General features: G+C 39.7%; 1 protein-coding gene across 10 annotated transcripts in view; it reads right to left on the bottom strand.

Annotated features, from left to right (window-relative positions):
* Positions 1-23,207, bottom strand: part of LAMA2 (laminin subunit alpha 2) — a 453,343-nt gene extending 430,136 nt beyond the window's left edge. For all 10 annotated transcript variants that reach the window (XM_083731000.1, XM_083731002.1, XM_083731004.1 and 7 more), the window contains exon 1: positions 22,887-23,207. In XM_083731000.1, the coding sequence (XP_083587126.1) occupies positions 22,887-23,016 (130 nt within the window). In that variant the 5' untranslated portion in view covers positions 23,017-23,207. The remainder of the gene's footprint in view (positions 1-22,886) is intronic.
* Positions 23,208-27,850: the final 4,643 nt, after the last annotated feature.

The following is a 27,850-nucleotide window of genomic DNA, read 5'->3' as shown; positions in this document are numbered from 1 at the left end:
CCAAATTTAAATGGCAACAGGTCACTAAAATACAGTGGGATTTCCACCCATTTCCCCTTACATTTAAATTGTTGTAAGTACTGACCTGCTGGGTAACTGCAGTTAAAGTGTATTTCTCTGCAGGTAACATTCATAGCACTGGAATATGACAGATATTGGATCTCCAGTTTTAATGCATGCCAGTTCTACTTAAATCATACATGTACATGGAACGTAGTCACTGAAATAATGCAACAGATTAAGAACAGCAGAATATAGAAAACAGAATGAGCCTGAAACTGGCTGTATATTGTTTGGTGGACCAGCTACATGTGGAATCAGGCAATCCTTTAAATATTCACCTAGCCTATACAGAAGCTGCTTTACCTTAAACATCTTCCACACAGGTCAGAAAAACATTTCAGTAGAGAGAAAGTCACATGAGTCTTTTTTGATTTCTGAGGCTTACCCTTCCCAGTCAAACAGCTGATTGAAGGAGGGGGGGTGTTCAACCTTTTTTCCCAACTACACAACAGGCAAAAAGTGGAGGAAATAATCCCATACAGCCAAACAATCTGAGTGCTTTTATTGTGAACATATAGCGGGCTAAATCAATAATTCTAACCCAGTACAGTATATTGATTCCAAAAGCAGCTAGCACTGCTACATTAGATCAGGCCTGCACAACCTGTCTCCCAACTAATAAATTGCAACCTACCAACTATGCTTGGTGGCTCACCCAGGACTTAATAAACACACCACCAACAGTAGACTAGGAGGTTAAGAACATGGCAAGTTACAATTACTTGGTTACATTTCCATCTATGTAACATGGTTCTCCTGATGATCAATAGTGAATTTTGTGTTCAGCATGGATTTTGCTGAAGTATTAGAAAATATTTTGCTTCCTCTCAGGTAATAGTTCCACCCTGTTTATCTTTAAGCAACAGATGGTGACATCTAGAGCAGAATGAGGACAATATTACCCTCCAAAAGGGTCTGGAAGCCTTCCCCATCTGAGTTGTTTCACATAGTATAAAATTCATATAATACAAAATCCTAGCAAGTCATTACTGGAAGGACTGTGATTTTAAATTGTTAAGTCTGTGTGCAATTGGTCATAAACAACACTTCAGTGCTGTCAAAATATACATCTTTAAATATTGCTTCATCTATTATTTTTCTGGGCTACTTGTATTTAAGGATTATCTTGTCCTTATGTTGCTCAGAACAGTGGCATTAGGAACATCTATCCTTCCAGTTAATGTTTTGAAGCAAGAAAATACAGCCTCCTCATGAGGGCTGTTTTTCATGTCTGACACCATTAAAGCTGAAGACCTTCCTTTTTGGCTTACTGTTCTAGGAAGAAAGAACAAGAAGATCTCAAAGGAAGATTTGTACTTTTTCTGTGTTCATTCAAGTTCAGTTAAGGCAGCCAAGTTCATTTCAAATAAAACAAAGCCATCCTGCTGGGATGGTGGGTATGAACCACACCTACTCTCAAAAGATACCCAAGGCTACAGCTGTTGTTCCTTTATTTCAAAACAAGGTTCAAACACAGTCAGACTACCCAAACACAAGAACATCATAATCCTTCTTGCAAAACAATGGAAAAATGAGAGCATGTAGATTATGTTAATTTGGTTTATTTGATTTCTCAATCTCTCTCTTAATTGGTACATAACTTTCATATACTTTGAAGGGTCCCAAGGATCACAATAGCTCCCTCACACTCACAAAAGAACTGACTCAATTCAGCCATCACAGAAACTATGGTTTGTATTAGCCACAGTTAGTAATCCACACCACGGTTGCACAAACGCAGCAGGCTAATCATAGTTTATAGCCGCTTGTCTGCTTTTATTGTCCATCTGTTCAGCAACCCAGCCTCTTAACTTCATTTCTGTCTCTGAAGGACAGTAGCTTCTCAAAGTGGAACAACATTCATCTTCATAGGGCAGAAGCCTACTGAGGCAGAGCTAAAGCTCTGATGCTTGGAAATTTCTTGTGAATTCAAACATAACCACAAACCCCAGGTTAGACAAATTAACTTCAAACTGTGGTTTGATATCCTGCTTTGGGAAGCCCCAATGCATTAATCTGCCATGGTTTGGCATTACGTCTGAATACAGTCACTGAATAATATTCAGAAGACTTCCGGAGGCGGCGCCTCCGACAATGGCGGATTCCCCCTGATTCAGGGGGAGACAGCTCCACAGAAACCGGGTCTTACCGCTGCAGCAAAGCGGGGAACCTTTCAAAAATCGCAGACGGAAGAAGCCTGCGACCGTGGGACTCGGCAGGCACCATTTGCGCCCCTCTGTTTGGCAAAGGAGCTCTACAAAGGGCTCCGGAGTGAGACGGGGGTTGGGGTGGTGCGAAACAAGTGGAAGATCATCTTTGGAATGACTACCCTTTGGATTACAAACTAAACATTGGGGAGTGCAACACTGGGGAATGGGACAATTGGATAAAAGGAGATGAAGAATTTTACTACATAGAGTTCTCCAGAGACTGGCTCCCCAAAGAGAAAGAGAAGAAAATGCGAAAGAATACCACAGGGAACAAGGATTTATGTAACTACAAACAGAAACAAGAAAACTCGCAGAGGGGGCCTGGAAGTGACTTGAGAGCTTCAGATATTAGAACACCGGATTGACAAGAGTTAAAGACTTAAGGACTGACATTATCCGGAACCAGGAAAAGGGACGTTGGAGAAATTTAAAATGAGAAATGCTTTTGTAATAAATTCTTATTTATGGAATTAGTGCAATTCTAATGAAATATTAAGAGATGCTGGAAAGGAAGTAATTGGCTTTAGTAATGGTTTAAATCTAAGAACTTTAAAAATTTGAGGACAAGATAAAATTAATGAAATTAATGTAAGAAAAAATGAAGTGGCTTCAGTAATAAGGGGAAATAAGAATTTGCAAGAATGGTTTGATTATAAATAAGGGTAAGAGAAGTGGTATGAATTTGCTGAATTAATTTTAAAATGGAATACAAGGAGGGAGGTGAGAGGAAGTCAGGAAAATAAGTAAAAGAATGCTGAGAATTTGAAAGGAGAGATTTTTATTTTTTATTTTTCTTATCCTTTTGTTTTTTTGTGTGGAATTTTTGATTTCTGATTGTTGTAATTTTTCTTTTTTTGTCTTTGATGTTTACTTTTTGTTATCTTTGTGGTCTTTTTTCTTGAGAAAACCTAATAAAATATTATTGTAAAAAAAACCAGAAGAGACAAGGAGTATTTTTATACAATAAATGTGAATTAGTTATACTTTAGCATGTTGTGGCTGAACAATTCTAAGCTTTTCTGAATAAAATGGTTTTTCTTGGCCCTTTTCAGTCTAGGGTTTGCCCTGGCTATGTAACAGAATCTGCTTCAATAGCTCTGACAGATTATCTTCAGGGTTTCAGGAAGAAAACTTCCCCAGCCCTACCTGGAGATGTCAGAGATTGAACCTGGCAACTTTTGCATGCAAAGCAGGTGCCTTACTATTGAGCAATGCTCCTTCCCTAGAGTATATTTTTCATAATTATTTCTGTAAGGGTATAATGTGGAGGAACTAACAGAATCTTTTTTATACACTTAATTCTACAGCCTATATTGTTTGCTGTACTTATTTTTTGCTGTTATCAATGAGATGGGAGGGGGGAATTCTAGTGCTTATTATTGTGTAGAAGCCCAGCACAGGAATATTAACATCAGAAGGATGAAAAGAGAAATAACAATGTCATCCCCAAGCGAGAAACTTGAAAGTGAATAGCTACTTGGAAGTCCGTCCTATTGAATAAAAAATTGTACACCTAACCATAGCAGAAAAGCAGAATTAACCACATTCTCTTTACCAAAAAGCTATGTAAGCCACATTCGTGTTGTTTTTTGTCTAAAAGTGAACTCGGCATCAATGCAAAACTGCAGAGGAGGAGGAAGAAACCCTGCGCTTCTCCTGCTGTTTTATGTACAGTTACATTTAGCAACAAATCACAGCACTGACAGGAACTAAAAGAGAGCAGTAATAGTGGAGGTTGATTTTGGACACCCATTTATTTGATCTGGCATATCAGCAATACTACAGGAAACTCTGTTCCAGATGAGAATGCATGGCGCTCAAAGGCTTGCAATGTTATCAGACTTCTAATATCTCATGATGCTTGCTCTTGGTAGGATGTGAGTGTAGTAACCAACTCCAGATGCATTATCTAGGACGCTTGTACAATTATTTAATTTATAGTTTCCTGGACACATTATATAAGCTGAAATTTACAATTTGTTTATTAGCTTAAAAGAACAAACCCCTGGGAGCTGACTCACAAGGTTAGTACCAATCCCTCCTTCATTTCCTTTCTCAAGTCTAATATTACTGTGAAGCTAAGAGAACAGGAGTTAATAATTAGAACTTATAACCATGGGGCCCAGTGAAAATCAGGATTTTATCTCCTTATCTGCTGCAAAATGCCAAATTGGGGGGGGGGGACAAACAAATCGATTTCTCCTATGTTCTAAGGCTTGGGGAATTGCTAAAGGTTTTCCTCTTTATTGACAGGCTGTACTGCATCTAGCAATTTCTTTCTCAGCTAAACACTGAGAAAATTACTCAGATAGTCAGTGGCATGACCCCTGAATCCAGCAGCAATCCAGACACAGAGCCAGAAACTGCAGAGGCACCAGCTAAGCAGCATGATCACGTTCAGGGCTCTGAGCTGTCTGCTGGAGATCAGGGTAACACAGCACACAAGTCTGTCCAAAGGAGTCCCCAGAAGAATGTCATGGGCTACCAGGACCTGTAGTCTGTACTCACATGGGCAACTTCCCCTAAGTCTGAGAAACTAGGTGCTTCTAACCACACATCACTTGGTGCAACAGTGCAGGGAGAATACCAGGGAAGAGTCTATGGAATGGAGTGGGAGGCAGAGGTTGACCCTTTAAGACTCTGAAGAGAGTGATGCCTGGGAGAGGTAGTCTGAATACATACTTTAAAAGTCTCCTAACTTTTGATGAAGCAAGTTGCTCACTTGGAGCTATGTGTCTTGAAACCTCTGACCACTGGGCCATCCTCCTCAGATAAGTACAGTGGTACCTCGGGTTACATACGGTTCAAGTTACAGACTCCCCTAACCCAGAAATAGTACCTTGGGTTAAGAACTTTGCTTCAGGATGAGAAAAGAAATTGCGCGGTGGGGGCGTGGCAGCAGCGGAAGGCCCCATTAGCTAAAGTGGCGCTTCAGGTTAAGAACAGTTTCTGGTTAAGAACGGACCTCCAGAACGAATTAAGTATGTAACCAGATGTACCACTGTAGTGGGAGGCTATGTGGCAGAGGTGTCATGCTTTGTGGGTTGTGCCAAGGCCAGAGGAAGAGGCCTGGTGAGTTGAATAAAGGAAGCCACCTAGCAATTTGCTGTGGGGTATTCACACACACACTTCCAATGGTTGGGATCCAATGCAAACATCTCCTTTTCTCATTAAATAGGGTTTAGCTTTACCAAGAAAGTGAAATATTATTGAGGGCATTCTAAAATGAAATTGTGTGGGTTGTGTGTCACTGTGTGAGAGAGTGCTGAAAAAGATCAGTAGCTTTAATGTAGTACAACCTGAGAACATTCTGAACAATTTTGTTCCTTAGAGCTTTGAAAACAGATGTTCGCAAGGTCCAGCTGACATCTTTCATTTTAGCCAGCAAAATGTGGGATGATTCCAGGAAACTGATTGTTCATGTAAGCAATGTGTGTCTCTATTAAGGAATTCCAATACCTCATATCATTACTATGTTTTTATTTCTAAGGAGACTCCCCCTGCTTTATTATATTAGAACACCATTAAAAAGCAGTCATATTGGATCAGTCTGATGCATGATCCAGATTTAAACAGTGGTCTTCAAATGGAACTACAATAGCATAATTATAGAATGTACTGACCTTGTTGGTCTAATTTCTCATGTGTCTCAAGCTGTCACCAGTTAATGTAATTCCAAGATGCAGAGATATCTTTCATATACATTTACATTCAATAAGCATAATGGCTGCTAGCACTTAAGTGACCCATTGCTCAATAACTTGTTCAATCATTTAGTCACTCAGCTATTTCTATTATACCACAAGTTATAGGACAAGCTAACCTCAACACAATGCAAAAAGTAAATTTCACACTATATGAAATTAATTTGTTCTGCAACTTGTGCTATAATGTGAAAATTCCAGAGATTATTGGTGGGGGACAGCTACAAGGGGGAGTGGGTATTCCCTTAAAGCATCCCTCATTGTTTTACAGACAGACGTCTTCTGTTACCTAGGTGGCACCCATTGGGTCTCCCACTACATGTTTTTAATTTTACATTGTAAATTACTAAGTATGTATCCTGCATCTTTGCACGAAGTGAAAGGGTATATAATTGATGTAGGGAATAACTGCATCAGAATGGGCTGATTCTTTACATTCTACTTATGGGCTTTTCAGATAAATCTGGTTGGCTACTGAGGGAGACAAGATGCTGGATTAAACGGTCCTTGGGTTTCAACCACTTATGTTCTTAAGTTAATATTGGGTGATACCATTCATGAACTCAGGGCATGTCAACCTGGAAAAGTAACCCATCTAGGAAGAGAAAAATTCTTGTTGTCTGGACAGCCTAGGACCTCCATACACACTGCCCAGGCTTGCACCATGGGAAAGACATTTCAGTTTGACTTCAACCCTGGACGGGCACTTCATTGTCTCTAGAGAGAGACAGATGCCAAAAACAAATGTTAATATAATGGCATGATGTCATTGTCAAAATATGTAGACAAGACCATTCTTGACCATTGGACCCACTATTGGTCTCATCCACTCAATGTGCCGAAGCCTATCTTTGCATGCAGAGGAAGTCCTTAACTCACTGAAGGTTTAGCCAGCCAATCAAAACCATTCCGGGGTGTGGCTGCTGTTGCATGCTGGCAGCTTCCAGGAGCCACAGGTGAGAGCTGAGTGCCAGGTGGCACCAAAGATGGCCAAACTACCCCAAAAGGAGAATGATAGTACCCACCAGAGGTACTATTGCTCCCTTAACATTTTAATTTGCCCCTAGAGCTCAGTATAATCAGAAAGGTTTCCATACGTGCAAGGATCTACTCCGTGACCAAATAATCCAACAGCCTTCTCTGGGGTATATTAAAGAGATCAGGTTTCTTAAATAAAACCATATTCCTCAATAATTTATGTTCCCCTCTACACAACACATTGGGTATGGTCACCAGAGACAACATTTCACAGTGACATCATAAGTACAATGCTGAAAATACCTTCCTGCTTTTAGGTTTAATATGCTGGATGATACTAATAAGTTGAGGTACTTTTCTTCACTGTCCTGTATAAATCTTTGTACAATGTAACTATGAATAATGATGTATACTGTGGCATTACAGCAGGAGATTATTTTTCCAACTTCACTATCACCACTGGCAATGATCTGTTTTACAAGAAAAGATGCAATGACAGTGATTTTATCAGCCTGGTTATGCTCTCATGATTTTAAAAATACATCATTGTATTAAAGGTTTTTGCTGTTCTTTCAAGAGGCACTGTTGATAGAAGAAAACAATTCTAGTACCACTACCAGGAATATATAATGACTGACAAAATGCAGGGGAATTATGCTGGTTTCAAACTGTTAGAATACAATTAAGTCATTACAGTCAAGTCACAGGGCATTTCTGGAAGATTAATAGCCAACCATGGAAGGTTGGTGGCTCTTGGCAATATCTTCAGTCATTACCCAGGAAAAGTCATCATTAATACATGAAAATTACCCTGCCTACGGGCAGTCATTGCTATTATAAAATGAAAGTGTAGAGAAGGGAAAAAATATTTTTAAAGTCTTTTTTTTAAGTTTGCAAATCCCTCAAATTTGATTGTGACAAGTTTTCTGAAAATTAATGTCTCCTGTATTATCCAGTGCAATTGCTTTTCAACTTCCAGTTACATTTATAATTACTTATGACAAAATTAAAGTGGCAAGAAGAATACCTAATGCAGCTTGTTTTTTAATCTGTATTTATGTCCCCTGAAAATATCTAAATCTTTGATCTTCATTCTACTGAAAACACTCTAGGGGTACATATTATTTATTCTTCATTGCCCTTTTCTCAAAGACAGCCAATAAATAGCATTGCAAATCCACATAATTATACTCCCAGAAATGAATATAAATATACATACATGTTTGACTGAATCTACATGGAACAGCAGATTGGAACATATTTTGGAAAGGTACAGATGGAGGAGAGGACAGGAGTTCCTTCTGCAATCAGAAATCCTTGCACTGATGGGACATGGATGTTGAATACAGCCCAAGGTACCTTTGGAGTAAAGGTAGCCATGTCATTAAGCCAACCCAAATGTCTTAAAGTAAGTGTGCAAGTTTCTGAGTTCTGAGAATTCTTCATCAGGAGATTAGTCAGGTTCTGACCATTTATACTTTTAGGCATTTAACTGTTTCAGAAGGCTGCTTTGGCTGAGATGGATTATAGTTTATATTTTATAGGATGTGTTTTTCACATCCTATATGATGTGTTACTGATTTTTATGAGGTGAGCTGCTTTGCGAGAGGCCATAGCTCAGCAATAGGGCACCTGCTTTGAAACGTCCAGCTTCAGCAACATTGTTCTAGCTCAGAGGCCAGCTTTGGAGACAGATGATATCCCTTCAGCCAATAGCCACCAGCCACATTCGAAGTGGCACAGAGGTTCTGCAGTGATGGCTGCCCATTCCCAGAGATGGCTTCAGGATTTAAGGGGGTAAGCCTGCTTCTGAAGCCAACAATGTTTTCTGTCAAAAGTTATGAACTCTCCAAAATTTGACAGTTCAGGAATGGTAGCATGCTTTTCAGTAAATGTTAGAATCTACTCTGGATTACCAATTTCTGGCACCATTATTATCTAAAATTTTGCTTTTAATGCAGAAGCATATTGCTACATTTTCTATTCAACAACTGTCATGCTTAATGTATTAACAGAAGTAAAATCACTGACTAAAATCCTGTGTTGAATAATCACCATTCCACAATGAGATGAGTGTTCAACTCTCGCATTTAAGATGATCTTATCATAGTCAAAATACCAGGCATTTGTTGTTCATTTCCATCCACGATTTCTTACTTAGCACTAGCAACCCCAGCTCTTACTCAGTTCTTCAGCTCCAATTGGGAAGACAATAAATTATCCCAACAATTGGACCATGAGCCAGCATTGTTTTTTGAAAAAGGGTTGTCCTCTTTTCTGCCCGTTAACCTTCTCTTGTCCTACCAAGGTGACAGTATTCTACTGTTGTTTTAGTTTTCTACAGCTTTTTGTTAAATGTTCTAACTTCACATTTCATTCCAGCATTATAGGCATTTTTATCTTCTGTTAAGTGTTTTCCATAGTGCATGCATGCATGGATGGATATAAAATGTCCTTTGTGGCAAGATGCATTTTTATTTGCTATTTAATGCATGGCCAGCTAGACCATAGTATGTAACTCATGTACAAAATGATTTTGTTAGCCTTCAGTAGAACAAACACACATTGGAGGCTCTCTCTAGCTACCAAGATATGTAGGTGGTAGAAAATATCCACATGTTTAACTGACACACTGTTCACTTGTCTGTATTACAACTGGGAAGAAGAAGCACAGCTGCTGTAAGCATAATCAATGCATAGAGTGTGCATGGCAAAGTCACCCACCCACTCCAGCAAATATTTTTGCTGTATGGCCAGTGCAGAAGTGATTAGGAGAGGGAAGCACATCCTTTGGTAACATGTCTAACCAACAGAACATTGGCACTATTTTAGAAAGCCTGATTCTTTTGTTTCTGACAGTATTATAAAAGAATCACATTCTATTACATGTGCATACCAACTATATATTCAATTCCAATGACTCATTTTTCTTCCATAGGTGATGTTAATACACCAGTCACAGTCAGCAAGAGCAATGGATCAGTTCTATGCAATCAGTTCCTGGCTACATTTCTGCCAAAGCAGAACGTGGAATTTCAGGTGGTTAAAAAGACCACTGGTCTAGATAGACAAGTTCTATACATTCCCTAAAGAAACAATTACAATGCTTGAGGATTCTCCTGTACCCAGTGTTATATATGGAGGAACAGGTAGTTCTTGGAATGCCTTTTATCCATATAAGGTGGTTTGCCAGTTGCAACCCTTTCTGGAGAAAGTACACCTGGCTGCTTATATCCAGACTAGACTACTGTAATGCTTTCTTTGCACCAGTTTGTGCAACAAATGTACACATTTGTTGCTGAGCTCAATTGAAAGTACTAGCACTAACCTTTAAAGTCCTAAACTACTGTAGGGTCACCTACATCCTTATGAACCTGTCTTGAGTGTTTTATTGTCTATTAAAGGAATTGTCTTCAAAACTCTGAAAGGGATACATGATATCACACGTGAGTTGCATGAACATCCAATTCTATCACATCTGGCACATATCCTGAAGGCTTGGGAGTTGTCCTATCACATGAAGTATGAGTAGTGTTAGCCATCCCTACTCATTTCTAAATGTTTTCTAGAAATATTTATTCAGGTAGGTCTTTCAAATCTGTTATTCCTTGCCAATCGCCTCTTACTGATGTGTTTGATGTTTTTGTTGTAATAACGTGCCTTTAGTGTGTATATCACCATGTGATGTTTTAAATGAAAGTTTGGTTTATAAATATCTAATTAAATAAAATAAATAGCTCTTTGCAGCTGCTATCCAAGAGCATTTCCTTGCTGCTTGAATAGCAAAACCCAGTGACATGCAAGCATTTATGGCTGTTTGAAAGAACTGGCTATGATTTAAAAGTTTGAAAACAATGCATAAACATTTGACTATCAACTTCCAACAGAATTGGATGCTGGAATAGTACTTAGGCTGGAATGAGAAAGTAAGTAAATTATTCATGGTAAGATTTCACAATAGTCCACTAGTATATCCTTGCTGCAGCTGCTGTAATGACATTAGGCTCTGACTCAAAGGGATAAGCTGTTGCAAGACTCTGGCAAGCCCTTGTGAAACTTGTATGTGTGATGTTGATGAAGCATCCACCAAGCAAGAGGTTTTTAAAAAAAATATAACAGGTAGTCCAACCCTGTTGTTAATTACGAAAAACAATATCCATGTATTTCAGGACTGCACTACTGAGTTTTCTATGGAAGTCATGGAAGCTTGGAAGTTCCCAGTCAGTAACAATGTCAACCATACCTTAGCTGGCAAAGTGGAAGCCATCTAACATTATAGCGGAGTAAGGTGATTATCAAATGGGCCCCATCTATCTCTCAAAATATTCCACTGAGAGTGGAGGAACCCAGGAACTGACTTGCTGGCCAGATTCCATTCCCAAGAATTTTCTCGGCCCAAACAATTCTTCCTGAGGCCACCCTAATGTGGTCATTACCAGTTGGGAAACAAATATTTTTAAATAACCTGGGGAAGGATTTGCAGGATAGAAACAAAGCGGGGAAGGGTTAAAAGTGTTTTTCTCATACAGTCAGATGAGTTTGCATCTCAAATATACACTAAAAGGATCAGAATTAAAATAAATCCAAGTTTTTTATATCTCTCCCGTGTCTTTGCTAACTTTCCATTTGAATCATGATTTGTCAAGACTGCTACATATATTTCTTTCCAATTCTATTTGCAGTTATTTAAGGTGCCACACGTTATGTCAGATGGAATCAGATCCTTTTTTTAGGTTGATGAAGCAGTTCAAAGCATGAAAGAAGATCACCTGCTTTAAAGATCACTTGCTTTAAACTAGTACATTCTTTCTTGGTGATATTTTGTCTAAAAAAAATATGACAGCTATATTACAGTGGACAGTAAGTGACACTGGCATGTACTGTTGTTGATTGCAATGTTATGAAATACAATCACCATTAAATTTATGTTGTGCTGTACAGAAGCACATCATGTAGACATCTGTATGCATTCTACCATTTGTAGTAGTAATTGTTTTTGAAATGTATTTTTTCCCATGAATTTAAGCATTCTGCTTTGATCCATGCTACAAAGAAATGTTTATTATCTTAAATTTCAATATGCTGGTGTGAACAAATTTTGAAGTGACATTGCAACTAAAACATCATATTGCCCCAAACACAAATTGTCACTTTGATATACAATGCTTCTATGTAATGAAACCTAAAATAAGAAGCAGGGGCAACTGGCTAAATACCATGAAGCATACAAAATAAAAATAGAATTTCTCACCAAGATTCCTATGTGTGTATCTTTAAACAGCAAAACAGACCTGATGCAGACCTGATACTTTTGAAAAGACCTCTAGGAGGGGGAAAAAGCATAGTTCAGTTAACAGAAAAATAAGTAACATATGATGCAACAAGCTAAATATTAAATTAACTCCAGGTTTCTGACCACAAAGTCTCTAAACAACTTTAAAAAGTCAAATTACAGAGTAGCATATTGTCTGAGGTGCAAGATGTGCTGGAATTCTACATTTTAACTGCCATCTGGAAATCCTGTAAACGTCTTAACTATCTCATGACCCCAAATGCCCTGAACATGGTTGACAGGCATATATATCAAAATATCTGAAAGTGCCATTTAGTACTATCACGGTATTTATTACACAGTATTGTTTATTAAATGCAATGCCTCCCCACTGAAGAAAGGACAGAATAACTGTTCCCCATATTGTGCCAAATTCTGAATGTGTGCTTAGATTGGCTTGGAACAAAATGGCAGCTTTGAACAAATGAAATAGTCGCAGATGCATCGCAGGGGTGTGGAACTTGTATATTGCTCAATACCAAGCCTGTTAAATACAGTCCTTTTCATAATCCTCCTACAACTTCATCCTACCAAGTAGGCAGGAGGTAATTGTCGGGTCACTCAAAGAGCGACAGGATATAAGGACAGACAGGGAACAGCAGCAAACTGTTACTCAGATTAAAAAAAGGTTTCCTAGAGTGTATTTCATACAATGCCTTCTATTCTATAAGGTGTTCAGATATATCCTTCAGGAAGGGCTGACCTTGCAATCCTCTCCTTTGATTAAAGTTTATCTGGATCACTCAAAATATACAATGCTTCAAGGATGACAGAGATGTAATTGTGAGTAACAAGGAACAAGGAAGGCTGGTAATATTGGTGGAAATGTTATGGTGCCTTATCACATCCTTGTTTCTGTATCACAATCATCTATAGCTGGTGTGATGACTAGAGTGTTGACCTAGGACTGGGGAGATCCAAGATAAAGTCTCCACAAATCTCAGCAAGGGATCTTGAGCCAAACCTCTCAGTGCTAACCTCTCAGAGTTAATCAGTCAATTATTCATGTATTTATTGTTCTTTTACCTTACTGCTCCTCCTAAAAGAACGCAGAGAGGCAACCACAATCTTAAAACACAGTACGAATATACAACAATGATTAAAATTACCAACAGAACAATATCAACCTTTAAAACACAAATCAGCAGGACTTCCGGAGGCGGCGCAAACGGTAATGGCTGCCCTCTTCTAACTAGGAGAGGGAAGTTCCGCTGAAACGGGTCGTCCGCTACGGCAAAGCGGAGACCCACATCGGAAAACCGCAGGCGGCAGAAGCCTGTGGTCTTGGGACCCGGCGGGCGCCAGGAGCTGCCCCCAAAACGTTGAAGGAACCCCGTAAGGGGCTCCGGATCGCGGAGGGGGTAGCGGCGCTGAGGGTCGCTCCGCAATCAACGGAGCGAAGCCGCGAAGCTGTTGCCGGTGAGCGCTGACCTTTCTTCCTGGAATTTATGTTTCGGAAAACAACAACCCGTGAGTAACAATGACTTTAAAAATTTTTAAAGATTTAAAAAGCTTCGGAATTTGGCTGAAAGCGGATTGACGAAAAAAAGGAAGTCCGTCTTCCGCTGCTACTGAACTTCAAAGCAAAGAGCAGGAGGAGTGGAGGCAGAGAGTGAACTTTTAACCTAATGGATCTGAGCACCCATTGAACCTCTTTTGAAGCAGAATAGGACTGTAAGCATTGGATTTTGCGTTTCTAATTTGGACTGTGATATCTTCTTCTATTGGAATTACAATTTAAGTTAAAAACCCAGGTGCTGGAACTGCCTGAGTAACTGTAGCAGTCAGCCTGCAGATCTGGATACTTCGAATATAAACTTGGAAACAATCTGAGGGGGTCTGGAATTGCTACTTTGAGGCACCATTTGGAATACCAGCAAGCACTATTTGAGACATTGTGTTCATTTAATACCAACTCTGCTAAAATTTATTATTTGAAGGCTCCTGGACATTAATTTTGATTTTATGGACTTTATTGGAATTGAAGATTTTTTAAGCTCCCCCTAGAGGTCTTGGAATTTACAGCAGTGGCATTGTTTTACTTTCTCTTTCCCGGCCTCCTGTTTGACTGTTACCATCTGGGCCGTCTCTTTCTCATGGGAAATAACTCAGCTTGACCTTGACTTTTAGATAACTTTGGAATGAGTGGTGCAAGAAAAAAGGAGCCTAAAGAAAAGGAATCTAGAGTAAGAACTAGACAAACAACCTTAGCCACAGCCTTACAGCCACGTAGATCGTCTGTGCCTATCTTGCTTTCTGAGGAAGAAGCTGCATCCCTGCCAAGGGCAGGGGAAGGAGAAACTGAGGAATTACAATTGGAAGATATGGCCTCAGGAACAACTGCTTCCATTTTAGAGAAAATCTATGAAAAATTGGAATCTTTGGATAAGAGAGTTGAATCCTTGGATAAAAAAGCTGATGAGCAAACATTTAAAATCGACCAAAATACAGAATGTCTAAATAGACTAACTGGACAAGTGGCACAGAATGCACAAGCAATTGGAGAATTGAAGGAGGCTACAGGTGAAAATCGGAAATTGGCTGAGGATACCAGCCAAAGACTTGGAAAGCTAGAAAAAGAGGTGAGACCACTCAGTAAACAAGCAGGAGAACACCAGACCTACCTTTCTATGATTGAATTACGGAACAGGGAGACTAATTTAAGGATAAGGTCGGTCCCAGAAGTGGAAGAAGACAACTTAGCTGAGTTTCTGACCAAAATATTTTCCAAGTTCTGGAACTTAGAGGAAAAAGACTTTAAAATTGTATCAGCTTTCAGGCTTGGAAGACTTATAAAGAAAGACAAACCCAGAGACTGTTTGATAACATTGAGATCAAAGGAGGAAAGGGACAAGATTCTGGGCCTGCACTACGGAAAGTCACTGGACATTTTGGACAAAAGAATTGAAATTTACAAGGACATTCCTAAACAACTTTTGGATCTTAGATCTGAGTATTTGGAGCTAGCAAGACTGTTGAGGAGTAACTCAATCATCTTTAGGTGGGACTTTCCTCAAGGATTATCTTTTACTTTCAGAGGGAAGAAGATTAAAATTAGAACATTGGAAGATAGAGATAAATTTCTAAACGTGTACGGAGAGGACCTTCAAAAAGGACTCGAATTACCCTCAGGGCCTGGAGTACCAGAGGCACCGGCACCCTTGCATTCTGAAGACCCAGTGAACAAGGTACCACCCCCAGAAAAATAACCAGATTTATTCAGGATGTCTCTGCAACTGTTGAGTTGGAACATAAATGGCTGTAATATTCCGGAAAAAAGGAGGAAATTTTTTCATATATTAAAAAAGGAACAATTGGACATTATTTGCCTACAAGAAACACATGTGACTAGGCTCCATAGAAAAGTGTTAATAAACAAAAGACTCGGTCAGGAATTTATATCCTCAGACACAGTAAAGAAGAGAGGCGTGGTGATTTATGCAAAAGAGAGCCTGTCACCTAAATTTCTATTTAAAGATGAACATGGAAGAATTTTGGCAATCGAAATACAACACCAAGGAGAGAAGATTCTGCTATTAGGAATTTATGCACCAAATGAAGGAAAATCGGAATTTTATAAGAAGTTGCATGAGACTATGCTGGAGTATCTGGACTATGACAACATCATTATGATGGGAGACATGAATGGAGTCGTATCAACTTACATGGATAAGTCACAAAGCCAAAATGTTACGAAAGATGGCAGACTACCAAAGACCTTTTTTGAAATGACAGACAATATGGACTGGATTGACATTTGGAGAACGAAGAACCCCTTGGGAAAAGAAGGAACATTCTTCTCTGAAGCCCAGCTGACTTGGGACAAGAATCGACCAAATATGGATAACTAGAGGTCTGGCACCCAAGGTCAGGAAAGTGGAAATCTGCCCAAAGACCTGCTCCGACCATAATGCACTGAAAATGGACATGACACTATTACCAACCGGTTCCTTTAGATGGAAGATGAATGACAATTTGTTTAGAGATCAGGAGATTATTAGGAAGGCCCAAAAAGTTTTGAAGGACTACTTTGAGATAAACATGAGCACTACGGTGGAAAAAAGAATCATTTGGGACGCAAGCAAAGCTGTGATGAGGGGGTTCTTGATACAACAGAATGCTGTAAAAAAAAGAACACAAAATGAGAGGAAAGACAAGATCTTGGAGAAAATTAAAGAGTTAGAGAAGAAGTTAAGATCGAATCCGAAGTCACAGGCGATTCTGAGAGAAATTAAACTCCATCAGGCACAATATTCTAAACTGATGAACCAGGAAATAGAATGGAAGATCAAACTAATGAAACAAAAAACTTTTGAATCAGCAAATAAATGTGGGAAACTGCTGGCTTGGCAGTTGAAGAAGAGACAAAAGTTAAATGTAGTCACAAATTTGGAAATTGAAGGAAGAAACATTCAGAACCCCGTGGAGATTAGAAAGTGTTTCCAGAAATACTTCAAAAAATTATATACTCAAGGGCCGCAGAATGAGGCTGAGATTAAACAATTTTTGGGAAAAAAATGGACTTAAAAAACTTTCACAAGAAAATAGATCACTCCTGAACAGCAAAATAACACGACAAGAGATTGAACAAGCCATTCAGAACATGAAATTGGGCAAATCTCCAGGGCCAGACGGCCTGACCTCCAAGTATTATAAGACATTAAAAGATTATTTGATACAACCATTGATGGAGGTCAGTAATGAAATTATGGAGGGAAAGAAGGCGCCAGAATCGTGGAAGGAAGCTTTCATCACATTGATACCAAAATCGGAAATTGAGAAGACACAACTCAAGAACTATCGTCCCATCTCCCTTTTAAATGTGGATTACAAAATATTTGCAGATATTTTGGCAAGCAGACTTAAAAGAGTTTTAAATGAAGTAATTCATAAAGATCAGGCAGGCTTTCTCCCAGGTAGACATATGTTTGCCAACACAAGGAACATCATTGACATTTTGGAACTTTTGCAAACAAACATAAATACAAAAGCAGTGTTAATTTTTATAGATGCGGAGAAGGCCTTTGATAATATCTCTTGGAAATTTATGAAGGGAAATTTAAAAGAAATGGGAGTGGGACGGGGTTTTGAGAATGGGATTGATGCAATATACTCAGAACAGAAGGCAAAACTGATAGTTAACAATGTGGTTACAGAAGAGTTTAAAATTGAAAAAGGTACACGACAAGGCTGCCCGATTTCCCCTCTGTTATTTATCTCGGTTCTGGAGGTGCTCTTGAATAGGATTAGAGGGGACCGGTTGGTGCAAGGGATTCAGGTCGGAGCGAAACAATATAAACTTAAAGCTTTTGCAGATGACCTAGTCTTGACTTTGCAGGAGCCAGAATCTAGTACAAAAAGAGTATTACAACTGATTCAAGACTTTGGTCGGGTGGCGGGATTCAAACTAAATAAACAGAAAACTAAGGTGTTGGGGAAAAACTTGACAGATACAGAGTCAGAACGGTTTCAGAGAGAAACAGAACTAACTGTGGTTAAAAAAGTAAAGTACCTAGGGGTAAACATAACAGCAAAAAATCTGAGTCTATTTAAGGATAATTATGAAAAATGTTGGTCTGAAATTAAGAGAGACTTGGACAGTTGGACAAAATTGAAGCTTTCTTTGTTAGGCCGAATTGCTGCTATTAAGATGAATGTATTGCCAAAGATGTTGTTTTTGTTTCAAACATTGCAAATTGTGGACAAGACGGAGTGTTTCCGGAAGTGGCAGAGAGATATCTCTAAATTTGTCTGGCAGGGCAAAAAGCCCAGAATTAAGTTTAAGATATTAACTGACGTGAAAGAAAGAGGGGGCTTCGCCCTGCCAGACTTAAAACTGTACTATGAAGCCGCAGCTTTCTGCTGGCTAAAAGACTGGCTACTTCTTGAAGACACTGATGTGTTGGATTTGGAAGGTTTTAACAATGCTTTTGGTTGGCATGCATATTTATGGTATGACAAAGTTAAGATCAATAAGGCCTTTAAGAACCATATTGTCAGGAAAGCAGTATTCAATGTCTGGACAAAATACAAAGACTTATTGGAAAATAAAACTCCGAGGTGGCTGTCCCCTCTGGAAGCCAAGGCCCGAAAAAGACCCAATATGGAGGCCAAATGGCCAAAATATTGGGAAATATTAGAAAAAGACGGTGACAATTGGAAATTGCAGAGTTTGGAGAAAATGGAGGGTAAAGTGCGAGACTGGTTACATTACGTCCAGATTAAAGTTTTTAAAAATGACAAAAAACTAGGGTTCCAGGTGGAGAAATCGAAGTTGGAGACAGAATTGTTAGAACCAAAGACTAAGGTACTATCAAGAATGTATAACTTGCTGTTAAAATGGAACACACAAGACGAAATGGTTAAATCTGCTATGATAAAGTGGGCACAGGATATTGGGCATAACATTATGTTTGAGGACTGGGAAAGGTTGTGGACCACTGGGCTGAACTTCACTGCATGCAATGCTTTGAAGGAAAATGTAATGAAAATGATATACAGATGGTACATGACCCCAGTTAAACTTGCCAAAATATACCATTCGTCTGATAATAAACGTTGGAAATGTAAAGAAAATGAAGGAACATTCTTTCACCTCTGGTGGACTTGCCCTAAAGTGAAGGCCTTCTGGGAAATGATATATAATGAGTTGAAAAAGGTATTTAAGTATACCTTCACTAAGAAACCAGAGGCCTTCCTCCTGGGTATTGTCGGCCAGAAGGTGTTAAAGAAGGACCGAACATTTTTTATGTACGCAACAACAGCAGCAAGGATACTCATTGCCAAGAATTGGAAGACTCAAGATCTACCCACACTGGAAGAATGGCAGATGCAGCTGATAGACTATATGCAACTGGCAGAGATGACCGGCAGAATCCGAGACCTGGGAGAAGAAAGGATTGAAGAAGATTGGAAGAAATTTAAAATTTATTTACAAAAATATTGTAACTTGATTGAATGTTAAGAAGGATGCTTGATCATAAATAATTGGCCACCACTAAACTAGATTGGAATTTGATGATAAGTGAGATTAAGGAAAAGACGAACCCTTTGGGAGAACTATTAGATTATGTTTAAACGAGTGGATATAAGATTGTAAACAAGATGATAATTTGCTTGAAAAAACTTTTTAACAATGAAGTGGGAGCAGGAGACGTGAGGAAGTCTAAACAAGTTATGAAATTTTGTTATGATATAAGCAATGTTGTTTGTTACTTATGCTTTTCTTTTATAAAAATCTTAATAAATATTTATATTAAAAAAAACAAAACACAAATCAGCAAACAACATTTGACCTCTGTTAAAGTGAATCACTAACTACCAATTGCTGATGATGTGTGGGACAACTAGATATCAGGTGGGAAGGAGCTCATAGCCAGAGGGCTGTCACTGACAAAGTCCTGCCTTGTGCCATTAACACACAGGTTTCCCTCACCTGTGGGACCACAAGCAGATCTTAAAGCACCAGATCAGATGGTATTGGAAGAAGCACTCCTTCAGGTTGTATAGAGCCATGTGCACAAATATCAACACCATGAATCACGCAGTTAGTTCTAAGAAGAACAGTTCTAAGAAGGGGCATAATATCCCTTATTGCTGCCCCATATAACAATCTTGCAGTGGCAAATAATTAGAACAAAAATAAGGGGAACCGTTTACTCCACCCTGAAGCCTTTGAAGATGGACTATAAATGCAAAATTTGATTTGAACTAAAAAAATTTAATGAAATGATTTTAAAATGTTGTGTTATTTTATTGTTGTTAGCCACCCTGAGCCCAGCTTCGGCTGGGGAGGGTGGGATATAAATAAAAAATTATTATTATTATCATTATTATTTTTATTATTAAAAAATAAAAATAATAAATGCATAATTTCTCTATGCCAGTAAGTGAATTTCTTTCCTTGCTATTGACTAACTCTCTTTTCATAACCACCCAGATAAATTACATGCAAAGTAGACTTATCTATTACAGTACAGGCATTAAAAACATATGGCATAGTGGTGAGGAGTCACTACTAGAATAACCAATTGCCACCAGAAGCAAAAATTGTGATTTTTTTTTCAATAAAAACATGGCATACATAACAGGATTGCTATAGTTCTAATCCCTACCCAGCATTCTAGATTTAAGACTGCAGAAGATAGTGGCAGACTATACAGACTGAGCTATACAGTCTGGCTGTGTTTCAGTGGGATGTGAATGACATCGGGTAACGCTCTTCTTGGACAAATCATAGCAACATTAACATCCTCATCTGCTTGCTTCCATGGGATCATGGCAATATTCCAACTCTCAAATGCATCAGCAATGTCCAGGTTCTACTTAAAAGTCTGGCTGTTCATACTAAGGTCAAGGTTACCCAGAGACCTCAATGCTCCAGAGTTACTTCTGTAGCGCCATCTCCCCCTCCCCTTTTATTGTTCACCTTTTTTTATGAAAACCATTACTCTACATAGTTCTCAACCCCCACTGAAATGAAGTTGATGCACATACAATTACACCTGTTCATATTGAACTGCAGAATTTCCCCTTCTTCCCTTCTCTAGTACTGGTTATCCCTCAATGCTTACATTTACACTCAAAGGTCCTCAACACAAGGACCTGTATTATCTCAGGCTTGGGTTTGCTCTTTGAAGTATTGTGTATGATGATAGTGGTCCCCTATAAATAACAACAGAAGACGAGAAAAATGGTAAAATATGTATTTCTATAGCTGCAAATTGCCTCCTCGTCTGAACACTAAATGGCAACAGCAATGAATATGTGCCCCAATGTATTTTAAATGTGCTATTTTAAAATGTGACTGACTGCTCTCTGTTTTCCAGTGAGTCTATTTCCAAATGTAGTCAACCTGTCTGAGTTCCCCCCATAGTTTATTATAACTCTATTTAGAATCTGAGAAGATACAAGCAGCCCTACCCTTTGCACAGATCAAAAAAGGTTTCCACTTTAGGTGCTCATTCTATATTGTTTAAAACCTATCGTTCTTGTTGTTTTGTAATGTTGTTAAAACATTGTTAAAACATTATGGTATGTTTATAAATTACCTTGAGGTGCATGTAAAATGCAATTCATAAATTACTAAACAATAATAATGAAAGGTAAGTTCCACTGATTTCAATGGTGCTTATTCCTAATCATTTGACAGGCCCTCATTAATCTTCCAAAGAGTTAAAATTAGCATTAAGGAGCCAGCTATTTGAGGTTTCCTAAAGGGCACACACAACCTATAAGTTTAAGGATGATATCCAACTAAGTGGATATCAATGGACTAAAGTTACTTAAGTCCATTCCCCCCCCCTCACTTAGTTGGTTTAGTTGGCTATTGACCATAGCATCTGGTCCTCTAATGCAAAATGTGGGGTGGGCAGAAAATCATCAGATGAGTCTGAATGTTTTAATTACTTTCAGATTTCTACATTAAAGTCATGAACAGGCCTTGTTATTTTTAGTCAGATCCCTCCACCCCCAACACAGCCATTTTCTAACCTTACCACAAACTTTTCTCTTCAAAGAGAAAAGTACTCTTTGAAAAGCACTCTTTCTCTTTAGCTAATGCTAAAGCCTATATACAATTACTTCAATATTGTAAGACTTTATTCATGCTGTATGTCTTTTGGAGCCATTTCTTACGCTAATTAATATGACTCTCATGTTATCCTCTTAAGTGATTTTTCTCTTTTTCCAATTGATCATATTGCAGAGTAAGAAAAAAGAAGTATACAATGCAACATTCACCTAGCCCAAACCCTAGGTGCTTACACCATATTTGAGGAGTTATTCCCCATCACCACAATCGTAAGTCATAACAACCTCACTATTTCATGGAACTACCCATCGCATACAGTAGCCTAAAGTATTTGGGAAGATGCAGTTTGCAAGTAAAACCTGGCAATGGTCTAGCAATAAGCAGAAAAGGGACTGTTCCCTAGAAACACAGGTTCAGTTCTCCAGTTCATAAGCATCACTTTCTAATAATAATTATAATAATAATAAAATGCCAGCACTGGGGACTCTCAGTTGGAAGGCTTATATTCAGAACCTCAAAGCAGCCTGAAAAAACTGATGTCAATTGTGACTCTTGGAAGGACGTGGCCTTGAATGTGTGTCCCGTCAAGTCGTCAACACGTGGTGCCAAGAACCCCCTCGGTCTGAAAAATCAGATTTGCAACAGGCGCGTTTTGAAGAAATCAAATGCTCTCCAAGGGACCGAAAAAGCAGGGCGGTGCGGGGGGGGGGGAAGGAGCGTAAAGGGAGCCCGACTCCACTTTGCCCTTCTGCAGCGTGGAAGCCCAGCAGCTGCCTGCATAACAGCTTGACCAGAAGAGGGGAAACTTGGAGCCGGGCTGCCTTTCACAGCTCTCCCAAGTTCCTCTTCAGCCCATCTGTGGGAGATGCTGCAGTGAAACACCAACCATTTGCTGCTTCTCTTCATTTACTGACGTGGAGGGAAGACTCAGAAGAAGCAGGCGAGAGATGAGGAGAAAGAAGAAGCGGGCTGGGGAGGGAGAGCAACCGAAGTGTGTCTGTGTGTGTTTACCAGAAGCCCCTCACAGCTCTAGGGAACTAGCTCCATGCCGGCAAACTTTACTGTACCTCGTTGCTGAGGCGCTGCCTGTTGCTGGTGCTGCTGCTGCTGGTGCTGCGGCGGCTGAAGAACTTGAGCGCCGCACCGGCTCAGTAAGGCGGCCAGGACCAAGAGAGGAGGCAGAGCGGGTCGCGTCATTGCTCCTCCTCAGCGGCAGACGCCGCGCGCTCTCGCTCTCTCCCGGCTAGCGAAATGAGTTTCAAGTGAAGAGACGCTGCCTGAGAGGGAGAGAGGCGTCGAAGCCGCTGCCACAAGGGAGGGCGCCGCGGAAGGATACGCCCCTGTCCCGCTACGCGCGCTCCCTCAGCCTGGCCCGCTCGCCTCAGTCAGGCACCGGCCAAGGGCCTGAGGAGGTCACGGGACAATGAACAATCGGGGAAGCCTTCCAAGGACGGAGGAGGCTTCAAGGGAATGAAGAGGGCAGCGAGTGACGCGCGCGCCCGGGGTGGAGGTTGCGGAACAGCGACAAGGTCTTGGCCAAAAAGCGTGAAGAAAAACAACAACGGACTGGAAAACAACAGGAATGGGAACTTTTAACAGTAGAAATAATAATAATAATAATAATAATAATAATAATAATAATAATAATAATAATAATAATACCATTTTCCTACTCATATTGAAATACTACCCCTCAATGAGGCCAAACTTAGATTCACAAAATGTTTAGGGCATGCGTACCCCTGCATACCCGCAGAAAAAAGCACTGATGATGATGATAATAATAATAATAGGACCTCACCTCAGCGGAAGAAGTTTCATGGAATGACCTAGAACTCACTTCACCATCAGCAACTCCAGGCACTGAACTGGACCAATAAATGAGATGTGTATTTGAAGCGGTATACAGTGGTACCTCAGGTTAAGAACTTAATTCGTTCCGGAGGTCTGTTCTTAACCTGAAACTGTTCTTAACCTGAAGCACCACTTTAGCTAATGGGGCCTCCCGCTGCCGGCGTATGATTTCTGTTCTCATCCTGAAGCAAAGTTCTTAACCTGAGGTACTATTTCTGGGTTAGCAGAGTCTGTAACCTGAAGCGTCTGTAACCTGAGGTACCACTGTACACCGTCTCCATATAGCAGGCCTGGAATTTTTAACGTGTGTGTACATGTGTCTTGGAGGTGTTTCTGAACTAAAATACTGGGAGAATTGTGGTGATAGTGAAAGGGACAGGAAGAACAATGGAAGATTCTGGGTTCAAATCAGTTTGGTGCGGTTTAGCCCGCGGGGTATATATTACAGACTCTTGAACAAGGAATGAAGGAGCCTGCAGAGGTTCCCTGAGAATAGATAATAGTATGTACAGAACGGTAGCTCTCCTCTTGCCCTTGAGAGAAGTCACTGACCATGAACCGATGAGGAAACCAACACATTGAAAAGATACGTGGGTCAAATAGTGAAGCTAAAGTGATGGGTTCCTTCATCATTGCTCTCAATATTTCTTCCCTCCATTCCCTCTTTACTACATTAGCCCTCAATTACTTTCAGGCACGCTTGTGGAATAAAAAAGCATACACCCATTTATCTGGTGGCATTTTACGTCAGACTGATTCTCAGTGCATCAGTTGTATGCAGTAACATCCTGTAAAGTGTGTGATAATTTTACCAGGGTCCTGCCTTCCCAGCCAGTTTACTGTGGTGTAGTTACACATATATTATGCTCAACTTTTTGTTTGCAGATGTGTGACAGGGTATGCTACCAGCATATGTTTCAAATCTTGTCTGCTCCCAATTCCTTTGTATGTGTTACCCAGCTGCCTCATCATGGCAGTCTAGTCATCCTGTTCTTCATTAGCTTCAGCTTTGCTGACTGGCCTACATACAGTGCATTATATTAATCCAGTCATGAGGTTACCAGCACACAGATCACTGTGGCCAGACTTTTCTTGGCCAGGAACAGACATAGCTAGCATGTCAGCCATGACTGCAGCACCCCCAGACTTCACAACTCCTTTTTCAGAAGGAGTGTGATCTTAGTCAGGGCAGACTCCTTGCTTATTTCCCAGACCTGTGAACTGCCCACCCACAATGCCTCCATCTTGTCAGGATTCAAATCCAGCTTAGTAGCCCTCATTTAAGCCACCACAGGATCCAAACACAGCTCCAGGACCTGCACAGCCACACCCGACTCCTACGTTATAGGGAAAGTTGAGTTTTAATGGCATATTGGAGACACCTCACTCCAAATCTCCTAATGACCACTCTCAATGGCTTTGCATAAAACAACATTCAGGAGAAAATGTCACCCCATGGCGTAACTGCCAGAGGCCTGAGGTAATTGTCTCCCAAAGCTGTAGGTAGGAGCTGGACCACTTTTGACTCGGAGAGCTGAAATATGCTCATAAATGTTGAGAAGTTTTCTGTTTAAATGTTTATTTTGGCCATATTCACATCTTTGCCAATTAAAGAAATGTAATAAAAATCTGAGTTAGCCTTTAACCTACGGATCCACTGCATTGTGTTGCTGCAGGTCCTATTTGTATTATCTACTGGATCAAGAGAACTGATAACAGCCAATATGGTACATAGAAAAAGTAGGGCAAGGGATACAGACCTTAGATACAAAGGGAGAAACTAATCATTTGAGGACAGGAGCTGGTGTACCTTCTCAAGATCACTTAAAAAGCTGAGCCTACCCGTAATCATCTTTAACAACTTTTCCTGCACATAATCAGAGAGATAAAAGGGTGCGCTTCCCTACCCATCTATACTTACTGCTGAAGTGTGGATGCCTAATGCATTGGTAATTGTGGACATAAAAGTGTTACTTGTACTCTATTGACACTGAGAACAAGGGTTTGGTCTTGAGTGTGTTGAACTTAGAGATCAAGAAATATAACTAGTGGAATAATCTATATTCTTGGGAGGGTTGGTAACAAAATTGGAGTTGTGAAGGTGACATAAAAGGGCTATGAGGATGATCTAAAAAGGATTGGATTACATGCTGCCAAGGACAGAAAACTTAGTAAAGATTTGGAAGGCCAAAGATATTTCATTAGAAACTAAAATCAATACCTATGATTCAATTGTCATGCCGTTCTTCTTCCTTGGGTTGAAATATTGGAGAAGAAGGATAGCCAGAGAAAGAGCTTGACAATGGAATTGAGATGGCCGAGGAGCATGCTGAGTTTCAAGACTGAAAGAAAGAAGATATGGAATAGAAGAAAAATGGGGAGGGCAAGAAATCACAGTGGTATAAAAGGTCCAAAAACAGAGCTACTGTGGTTTGCATTTCTGGAATGCACTCCAAGGAAAGCCATTCATCTGGTGTGTCACCTATCACACTGCAGGATAAGAGAAGCACAAGAAAACCAGGATTAGATCACAAAAATATCAATCCTAAACACCTCTCAATGGAAGGACATGCCATAAATTTCAATGGGACCAAGTAAGCATAAGGTTGACTTGAAGGAATATTGGCGCAACTTAAAGGCAAACTTGTTAGAGCATGGGCAGTTATAGGAAAGAGCCCACCCTTTATCACATCCATAAAAAATGCACACACTTAAATACATTCAAGAGTCATTCAGATGAAAACTTGATTGAACTTATCTGTATATCCAACACAGCTGGATTTGTTTATGCAGTGCTTAGTTTATTTATTTGTAGAGCATTTGTAGTACGCTGTTCTTCAGCCAAAAAGGCTCCCAGAGCAGTTTACCATACAATCAACTAAAAGAAAACAATCCTTGCCCATGGGGTTACAATGTAAAAGACATAAGACAAAAGGGGGGAAAGGGCAGGGAGGGGAAACGGACTCAGGCACCATTTTTAAAATAGTACAATAGTTCTTATAATGAACACCTGAAATTGAACTAACCCAGGGACAGGAGGTGCTTGATGGAACTGGTCTTTCAGCTAGAATGAGCCCTGCTTCTTATGTCTCCCATTTAGGCAACTGCCTGGAATGGCTGCTGCCAGGCCATAGAATACTTCATGTTCAGTTGGTTTTAGTTAGTTTGGTTTACTTACTATTTATTTCTGGGCTCCCTGCCTTTTGACCCTTCAGTCTGATGCATATACACATTCATTTCTTGCTAAATACAACAATAAATGTTCACTTGCATGTTTGAATGAACTCTCACAGATCAAACGGCATGGATAGAGTGTATGTATTTAAACAAATTGCCTTCCTTATCACATCTTTTTTGGTGATGGGCTATAAGTTCTTATGATGGCATACTGTGATAAATATAACAGGGCAACATTACAAAATCTTCTACTAATATTTCCATAACATGGAGCTAGCATCTTGTTAAAGAAAACCTGTGTAAACTGAGTATGAGATACAAATCATATGGCATATGAAAAAGATGCAGAAATTTTGCATGGAGACTTCACTTTCCTGAAAGCCCTCTTTTCTTCATGTATTTGCTTAGCTACTTCAAGCCCAAAATTCAATTCAAATGCACATCACATTGTGCTGACAACAGAGAATTCTGCTCAATGTAAATAAATATACAATCCATTTACTCCCTTCACTACTCACCCATGTTGAACAGAGCTCTTTTCTTCTGCAATTCTTCTGCAATTGAGACCTGGACCAAAATGGTATGTGTGCCAGTTACTTGCACTTTCTTTTCAAAGGACTCTCATTACTTCTTAAGCATTCTAAAAATTGGTATATATTTTCTACCAGTAAAATGACAGCAACCAGAATTTTCCCACTGTCACTCTCAAGCATATGGAAAATGAGGCACAGAGGAATTCTTAACTTCTTAGTAAGGAACCATATACTTAAGATTAACTTTGACCATTTTTAAAGTTAGCCATGCCAAATATTAGTCTTATATAGTTTGTATGAAACACCCCCTTCCTTTCTTGAACTTTGTGCTGCATCATCTCTTGCAGCTTGTACACTTTTCAGTGGACAAACAGGACAACAAGGGTGGTAGCTGGCAAGCCTATCCCAATTCATACTGTCTTGTCATAATTATAGAATCATACAGGTGGGGGATGCCTTGTGGGCAT

This window comes from Podarcis gaigeae (assembly GCF_964106915.1).
Source record: "Podarcis gaigeae genome assembly, chromosome: 3".
NCBI lineage: Eukaryota > Metazoa > Chordata > Lepidosauria > Squamata > Lacertidae > Podarcis > Podarcis gaigeae.
The sequence above is the reverse complement of the archived record's forward strand: the minus strand, read 5'-3'. Positions and strand labels throughout refer to the sequence as shown.